Below are 9298 nucleotides of genomic sequence, written 5' to 3'. Positions count from 1 at the left end.
TATGATCAAGGGACAGCAGGGTAGGTCCTATGAGGAAAGGTTGCGGGACCTGAACCTGTTCAGCCTTCAAAAGAGAAGGCTGAGGGGGGATCTTGTGGCCTGTTATAAACTGGTTAGGGGGGATCAGCAGGCGCTGGGGGAGTCCCTGTTCCCCCAAGCGCTGCAAGGAGTGACCAGGAACAATGGTCACAAGCTGGCGGAGGGAAGGTTTAAGTTGGACATCAGGAGGCGCTACTTCACGGTCAGGGCGGCTAGGGTCTGGAACCAGCTTCCATATGAGGTGGTGCAGGCTCCCACCCTGGGGGTTTTTAAGAGGAGGTTGGACGACCACCTTACTGGGGTCATTTGACCCCAGTGCTCTTCCTGCCATGGCAGGGGGTCGGACTAGATGATCTGCTCAGGTCCCTTCTGACCCTAGAAACTATGAAACTATATGAATGTTACTTAGTATCTTCCCATTCATTTTTGTGAGTCATTGTTTTTGTTAACATGACAATAAGGAAATCTTTTACAGAGGGGTTTCCAAGACTAATAGTTTACTGCTCTTTACATAGAAAACCCCTTTCCCCCAATTTATTCAGAAAAAAATACTTGTTGAAATGATTACAGGTAATATCAAAGATAAGGCAGGATTATAATGGGACAAGCTGTCTTTTATTGCAGCTAGAGAAGGGTGGTGAGAAAGGAAGGGATTGGTGACACTGGGGAAGGAGTGTGATGAAAAGGTTTGTAGTTAGAGATGGATCTAGGGAGACTTGAATACATTGGTTTAAAAACCTCACAATGCTCATTGAAGAGAGGGGTACAGAAAGTATTAAAGCAAATTCAAAGCACCAGAAAAGTCCAACACAAGCTTAATACTTCTCTGACTTCCATCAAAGTGAAAGGAATCTACTTGTACACGTAAAACTAGTAGTAGTGAGAAGAGAAACTGGCCCTGTTGCTCAAACAGTGTCCTCCATTAAACCTATGCTACTCTACAGAGGGATTAGAGGAGCCTCAGAAGAGCAGTTTTACCTTTTTGTACTGCCAACTTCTTGACAATGAACAAAGCCAAATAGGTCTTGTTCACAGTGAGCGTCAACCTTCATTGACATCTGAGGCTAGCAGCAGAAGCTGAGTTTGTTTCTTCAGGTATGTAAATGGTGCAGTTGAGAGGGACAAGATGGTTAGGAACCGAGGAAGAGGACAGAACTGTGGTTATCAGAACTGGTGAATGAACGGCAAAGAGAGAACTTGCTGAAACAGCTGACTGTTCTTGTTAGGGGAAAGTTTCAAAGATGCAAAGAGGAGTTTCAATGGGAACTGGGCACATGATCTTCACCCTCTCCCCCACAATGTAACTTTCAGGGGAGAACAGTACATGAGAAAAAAAGAAAGGGGGCTTTTAAGGAGTTAAGTGAATCTGCCATATGCTTCAGGCCTTCATCTTTCACACTTTCTTCTAGACCTCGCACTCCCTTTTACTGGAGAGCCACATGTAAAGGTCTCACAGGAGCAGCCTCATTAAGACTTGGTAATTTTAAAATAATGAAGGTAGGGAGTTTAGTAGTTGTAAAATTTAGATTTAATATGTAACTTAGCTAAATTACATATGAAAAAATATATTCCTTTCTTTACTTTTAAATACATAAAACTACAAAGAAGTTTATTAGAGAAAGACTGGAAAGGTTTCTTGTGAGGATGAATGTAGGTAACTATTTCTGTCACAAATCTGAGAAACCTTTATTTGCATATAAAATAAATACATAAAACGTGGAAGAAAATTTGTCTTGAAACGCAAATGACTTGCACTTTATAAATAAGCATTTATCTAACATTGCTTTTCATCATTTTTTTTCCTCAGACCTCTTGCCCTGGTATGAACTACTCTGTAAATGGAAATTAAACACTAAGGTTTATACCTTTACCACTCTGTTGTCAAGCCCTTTGGTGTGTTCTTCAAACTCCACTCCAACAGTGAAATTTAGTTCATAGTTCCTGAAAGTGCTCAGTGTTTTTGTCTTGAAATTATTTCCATCTTGAATAAATTCCTTTGTTTGTTTCAGATGTTTTGCAATTTTACGAGTGGCAAAATCAATATCTAGTAAAAAGCAGAAAATAGGAGTCTATGATAAACCAATTCAAATTCCAATTTCTGTTACAGAGATAGAAAAATCAGTTTTTATATACGTACACAATAAAAAACATAACTACAATTAGCCTTCTCATTTACAGGTAAAAATGCAGTAGCTGTATTCTAGAATGGGTCAACATTTTTTTTTTTCATTTGCAACTTCTAAGGTGTTTTGAAAATGAAATTTTGAGGAAATGATTTGTTTTTCAAAATGTTCTGAATTTTTTTATATTAAAAATCATGTTCAATTTTGGGGATTTTCCATCTCCATTTTCCTGTCTGTACTCCGCCTTTTCTGTAATTAAATGGAAGGAAAAAAAAGAGCAATAAAGAGAAAAAGAGAACTTTTTTGGGAGAAAAGATAATTTCCAATTTTTGGTGAAAAATTTCAAGAAAATAATACATTTTGCCATATTTTTTCCAAAACATTCTGTCTTTTGATTGGCTTTGCTCTTTTCTATAACAGGATCTTAGTATGAATGCTTAATAGATTCTTGTTCAGTAAACAAACATATCAAAATTAGTATTTTGATCTTTTCTAGGGCAGGGAATGGATTAGAGTCAGATGACTTTCAAGACCCATTCCATTCCTATCTTCTGTGATTCTGTTTGATCCAGTTAATTTTGGTATGTAGCTTTTAAATTATAGATTATAGGTTAGGATTATACTGCATCTCTGGTGTCTGGGACTGTATTGCAGCTAGGACTACACAGTACTTATGTGATGCGATACTATCTGAAAGTGCCTTTTACTTCACATTTTCCAAGAAATTTGAAGCAGAGATTACACTAACAAATTGTTTACAAAAACAATGTTGATAACTTGGGTAAAAGATGGAAAGTTAAAATAGCCAAAAATACTGCATTTGACTGCATTTCTCCCTTAATATATTCTGTTAACATGTATTTGTTACTAACTTCCTTAAATAGTCCTTGTTTTGTTCACGATGAAGACTAAAATTATAATGCAAAAAACTGAGTGCTACTGGGTGCATTGAAAGATATCGCAAAAGAAGAATATATATTAGCATCATGATATAGTCTAACCTATATGATACACCTGATGCCAGCTGCATTACCAGCTACAATAAATATTTTGACCAGCTAGCAATGAATCTTATAATGGTGCTATATGTAAATGAAATAATTTAACATGTTTCTCCAAGAGATTGAAAAATGGTTTGGCTTGTTAACCATTCTTTAGCTTTTTTATATACAAGTTAATCATTGTCAACTTGGCAAGGCCTTGTACAAATGGAATCCATTTTCTTTGGTGGATTCATTATGTTACTGCTGAAGCACTAATTGAATTGTGTGAAAGGATTGGTTAGAACAAAACGTGACTTTAAAATAGGAAATAATGTTCTTATTCAAGTATTTATACTCTAGGGTTCTTAGATATATTGTATCTGCTGCTGTGGATTATCTGCTGCTCTGGGTCTGATTTATAGCCGGGAAACACAAAATTTAGATCTCCCAGAGGGAAAAAAGTCTAGACTTCCAAAGAAAAGCTATTTCTGACTAATATATTAGTCTTGTAGCTACTGCAAAAAATCAGAGGAGGTTTTATTAATGCATACTTTTCATAACTGCAATTTGAACAATACAAGCAATAAAGATGAAATATTGTTCTATTAGATTAGATTAAAATACTCTGTAACGTGCTTATGAAAAAGTTACAGTTTCTGGCTTAAAGGGCAAACCTATTCGTTAATTAAAGTATAGGAATGCATATGTATTAATTATAAGGATGGATGAACTTCAGAAAGTATAGTTTCAATGTGCTTTGAACCTTAACTCCTTAATACGTAGAATGTCAACCAAATGTAAATTGGGAGAAGCAGAGTGGAAGAATATCTCTCCACCATTTCCATGTCATTTCCTTTCACTGATAACAGTTAGTGAGGAACAATTCTCAGTACCATGCACAAAAATAGGCCTCTGTATATTACTTTATTGCAAATTTAATGAATACTTTGAATATGCCTGAATTGCTATACATAAAACATGGTGGCTTAGTGAAAAGTCTGCTCCAAAACCAACTACCATAAATATAACTTTTCTACTCCAGCCCCTCACCAGAGATGTTCTGGTGGAGATAGCTTTGCAATCCACGGAAATTCAACAGGCATCTCCCCTGTGGAATTTGCACAGGTAATTCAATGGATCATATTATCACCCAGGAAAAGGTCGATGTCTCTACTTCTTGGCTTGTCATGTTCATTTTTTGTGTCCTGCATTAACGAAGTCTGGGTCATCTAGCAGATCAGGATTTGTTATTCGCTTGAACTGCTAGAGTTCCCATTCAAGTCGATCTCTCACTGCTAGGTGCCTGCAGGCTGGCTTCCACAAGGGGAATCAAGAGGCTAAACTGGATCAGTTATCTTATTCTTTAATATGTCTAATACCACAGAGAAAACTAATAAGATTAGACACAAATTAAGTTTGCTTGACTTAGCCTATAGTAAGGTCATTATAAACAGTACAATGAAGTGGATTTGGTTAGGTGTCCTGTTCTAATTACTGGCTTAAATGGTGTTAAGGATGCAGCAGAGATTAGATGGTCATGCCTTATACAGCCCAATGTATGCTACAAGTTACAATACAAAAGGAAGCAGAGAAGCAGAAAACATACTTGTTACAGAAGGATTAGAATTAGAGTGTGTAAATATGGAAGCAAGGGAGGTTTAGGCTGGATATTAAGAAAAACTCTCTCACCAGGAGGGTGGTGAAACACTGGAACAAGTTACCTAGAGAGGTGGTGGAATCTCCATCCTTGGAGGTTTTTAAGGCCTAGCTTGATAAAGTCCTGGCTGGAATGGTCTAGTTGGGGACGGTCCTGTTTTGAGCAGGGGGTTGGACTAGATGAACTCCTGAGGTCCCTTCCAATCTTAATTTTCTATGATTCTAATTAATACATACCCTGCCTCTCACTGAATTTAAATAGAAGGCAGGGCCGAGTGAAACCTTAAAACACTAATTCTCAACCTTTTTAAACTCAGGGCACACCTTGGAAAATATGAGCTCTTAGCTTTCCAGTCATTTCTTGACTATGGAAAAATGACACAGCAATTATGCTACTGCTGCAAAAAAAAACCCCTCAGAAAAGCCACAACACATCATACTCTTCTTGACACTGTAGATTCTATTTGAAATCTCTTGGTTGATTTTGTGAATCACGTGTAGGTGTTTGCATACCTCGTTTTGAGCAGCACCCTGAGGCCCCCTTAAAAAGATCTCAAGGAACTCTAGGGTGCCAAGGCAACTTGGTTGAGAACAAGTCTTAAAAATGAACTCGTTAGATGTTAATGAGTCTGTCTTTAAGGTGCCACCCTGCCATACCATCTGTATGTCAGACTAACAGGGCTACCTACCTCTCCTCATGAATTGAAGTAAAACTTGCAGCTTAAATTCTAGGTGGAAACACTGATCTGAAGACATGAATATTACTAACAACTGCTGGGTTGCTTGATAAGATTTAAAAATGAATATGTATGAGCAGGTATGGCTGAGTTAAATGCACCAATACAACAATGTACTTGGTGATACCCAAGGATTGAAGGAGAAAACAACGTTGTGCGATGCCCCCATCAAATTAAAAGATGTTATAAAACCTACTGATCCTCTTAGAAAAGAGTTACAACATACCTAAGGTGAACGCAGAGGCCACACTAGAAATAAGATGGATATACCAGCTGTTAAGAGAACTTTGCAAAGTCACCCAGAGCAATCAAAAAGTCAGTTTTCTGTATGCTGCCTTGCCAACAACACAGCCAGCAAAAATCATCTGTTATTCCCTCCCCTCACCCCCAAATGCATGAGTTTTATGTTAAAATCATTATTTTGAAACACTTCTGAGCTTTTATGGTGTCTTAGAGGAACCTAAGCCTTTTCAGTGTTCCCTCTGAAAAATACAAAGGCTAAAAACATACTTTTCTAAAAAAGCAGAAGCTAAGATTCTCACCTTCAGAAGCTTGGGTTTTCAGAAAAATATCTGAAATATCATAGACTCATGGTAAAATTGTGCAAGGTGACAATTTTGCTTTTATGTATTCCTGTCTTTGTCTTTTTGAATAGGCTGAAAAGTAAGCATTAGGGTTCAGTGATGTGGATAAAACTCTATTAGCAAGCTGGCCAAAGCACTAAACTTTGTTAGCTTCAACTTAGGACTTCTGACAGCCATCCATCATAAATTAATCACTAAAAAATGTATTCAGAATGTTGTGAAAATTGTTGTGTAATCGCCTAGCTTGCTTCCATGTGTGACGAATATATTTTTCCTAACATGTTATTATCTACCTAAAGGTGGATAAATTAGGTGCTCTTACTGATTCCAGTACATTGAGCTCTTTTTATTGCATCACATGTTTACAAGTACCTATTTCAGTATCTGAACCATCCAGTCCTTTAGCTTTCCAACAGCTTGCCTTAGTATACACCATCAGGTTATTAATGCATAAAATGCATAAGTCTGATAAATCTGATCTCTGGTTCTGAGGAAAAGTGCAAGCGACTTTGTTCTAACAAGACTCGTTTGCCAGTGTCAGCGTTACAGTGATGTCAGCTACCATGAAAAGTTAGTGTGAAAGGCAAACTATAGGAGAAAATGACAACAGATCTCTATTTACAAGTCAATGTAAATACTTATATGAATAAAGGCTACTTGGGTATATGCAGGATTGGGCCCCAAAAGGTTGTAAATTGTTATTAGGAGAAAAACTAAAAACTGACAATGTTTGCTGCTTTTTAATTTGCAGTTCAGACTAATAAAATACCCTTCCCTGACAACCTAGCTTTAATTAGCCAACTGCCATTATTTTTTTATCATTGATCTGACTATCTGATCTAAAGTTTGTAAAGTATGTAGACTTCACAAGCAGGGAGAACAACTTATTCTGCACCTGGTTAAGCAGTCAGGTTGAATACCTGTAGTTGGGGGTATGGGAAGGGTCTCTGACCCTTTTCATTCCATTTCTCATTCCTGTACAAAATTACTTTCTACATTTTTTGCACTTTGGGGAATGCAGCCCTATTACAGGAACAATGGAAATGAGACAATCAATTTCTTCAGAGAATACCAAAATAATTTTTAAAAATGTTAATTGCTTCTGTGATTCAGTGCCTATTCATCAAAATAAAGGCCTGATGCATCTATTAAAATGAACAGGTGATTTACCATTGACCTCAGTGGAGCCAGGATTTCACCTAAGGACCAAATTTACATACCTATAAGATAAGGGTAAGATATATTTATTTGCATATGAACAAAAGCATTTGAAAAGATATTTGTATTGAAAAGTTGAAATGTAAAATGATAGTCAAAGCAAAAAGATACATTTATCCATTATAAAACTCTCTCTCTGTCATTTATAGTAATTGAATATGGTAATATGAAGGAAAATAGGATTGGAATTGGCACAATCAAAAGCTTGATCTTACCTCATAAGTCAAGCTTCCTTAACTTGCTCTTTGCACTAAATTAACGCTATGATGATGGTATTCTAGCATCTAGGAAAAGGATTCTAGTTAAAACCCTAAATTTTATTGCTGTGGAGCTACAGTCCCATAAAAACTGTTAGAAACTTTTGCCTTATGACGAATTCTTATAGTCTTTACCATGCAAATTTTCAACTATATCTGCTAATTCAACTGCAGTATTATTAAGAGCTAATGGCTATTTTTTTTTGCTCCAGTGCTCTGAAATATTTTGTTATTTGCTGAGAGAACTGCCCATGTTCATCTAGATACATTATAGCAAGCATATGATTTTTGGTGTGGTTGCCAGAAAATATTATGTTCAAAACATACTACAGAAGTAAGAGTTGTCTGCTATTAGGTTTTTTTTTAAAGCATAATTTACAAATAAAAACTTTTGTCCCTAAGTATGTACAATATATCAGTATATATATTATTTTTTATTTACCTAAAGTAACCATGTAGGCTTCAAAGTTTTCATTGGATTCCATTTCCCACGTTCCATTGTAATCAGCAGGCATTGTGGCTAAGAGTTTAAATCGAAGGACAGATCAAATGGTGAGCCTGGAAGGAAGATCTGCAGAAAGAATGTTTTGTAAGTCTCTCCTTTTTATATCTTTTCATGGATAAAGTTTATGGTTTTCCAGATAATAAAGTTGAAGGGTCAGAGTGATAACTCAACAGAACTTTGCCTTCATTAACAAAGTTCAGGAGGACAGCAGGCAGGCAAGGAACTGGTTTCTGAAGCAAGAAGTAACAGAGAAAATGATTTTACATTGACCTTTGTAAAGAACTGCAAGCTATTATGGGTACAATTTTGAAACATGTAGAACACAATGACAAATTTAAGCAACCCAGTTTAAGTAACCCAGAGTAGATTCTTTTTTTCAATTCCCTTCCCCTGCATGCCATTTGCCTCCATTAAGAGCTCAGCCTTGCATATCTTGGCTATGTGACAGATGAAAGATTGCACCATATTTTTAAAGACAAAATATTGTTTTTATTTTACTTTTTACTTTGATTCACCATTTCATCCATTAGGATATAGTTTAAGATGTACTTAGTTTGTACCACTGCTGTCCTTCTTCATAGATGTCATATATGGACAGATGTGCTTCATGCACTAAATCCACTTGGGTGCGTCCACATGTGTGCACGTCCATCTTGCAGCGTCTCAGAGCCCTTTGAGATGCTGCAGGAGGCATGTGTGGGAATGAAAAAACATTCCCTACACTGCAGATTTGCAGCACGGGGGCAAAATTAGATCCCGGGATATCCAGGGGTCAAAAAAGTGCAGGGGAAAAACTGGGGCAGGGCACAGTCTGAGACCATGCCCTGAGGAAACTGGAGGCTCAGTCTTCCACACAGACGCTCTGGTAGCCAGTGCTGAAGCACGCTACCTGCCTCTGCAGGGAGCCGGACCCGGGCTCCATGCCAGTAAGGAGGGGGTATGGGGGTTTAGAGGAGGGGACCATGGGGGAACCCCCACCAGCCCCAACCTCTGCCAGCTCCCCAAGCCCACTGGATTGCTGCCCGACCCCATCCCCTGCCTGCTCCTCTGTGTTGTGCAGGGAGGCTCTGCCAGCGACCCCCATGGCAGCTCCTACAGCTGGTGAGTGCTGGGCTTTTTTTTTTTTTTAAAGTGCTGGGAGGCTGGAGCCAGGTGGGGCAGCCATCGGGGGGGTCTGGGGGTGCAAATGGGGGGTG

The 9298-nt window shown here is 37.9% G+C and overlaps 1 protein-coding gene across 1 annotated transcript in view; it reads right to left on the bottom strand.

Moving 5' to 3' along the window:
* The window catches only part of RBP2 (retinol binding protein 2), a 45835-nt gene that overhangs the window by 14762 nt on the left and 21775 nt on the right, over positions 1-9298 (bottom strand). The window contains exons 2-3 of the mRNA XM_019503669.1: positions 8040-8170; positions 1905-2083 (exon numbers count right to left, since the gene is read on the bottom strand). Coding sequence (XP_019359214.1) covers positions 1905-2083; positions 8040-8112 — 252 coding nt within the window. The 5' untranslated portion in view covers positions 8113-8170. The remainder of the gene's footprint in view (positions 1-1904; positions 2084-8039; positions 8171-9298) is intronic.

The sequence above is a fragment of the Gavialis gangeticus genome, unplaced genomic scaffold (genome assembly GCF_001723915.1).
Source record: "Gavialis gangeticus isolate Ggan-Ray unplaced genomic scaffold, GavGan_comp1, whole genome shotgun sequence".
Taxonomy (NCBI): Eukaryota; Metazoa; Chordata; order Crocodylia; family Gavialidae; genus Gavialis; species Gavialis gangeticus.
Note: the sequence above shows the minus strand (reverse complement) of the source record. Positions and strands in the feature narration are given on the sequence as shown.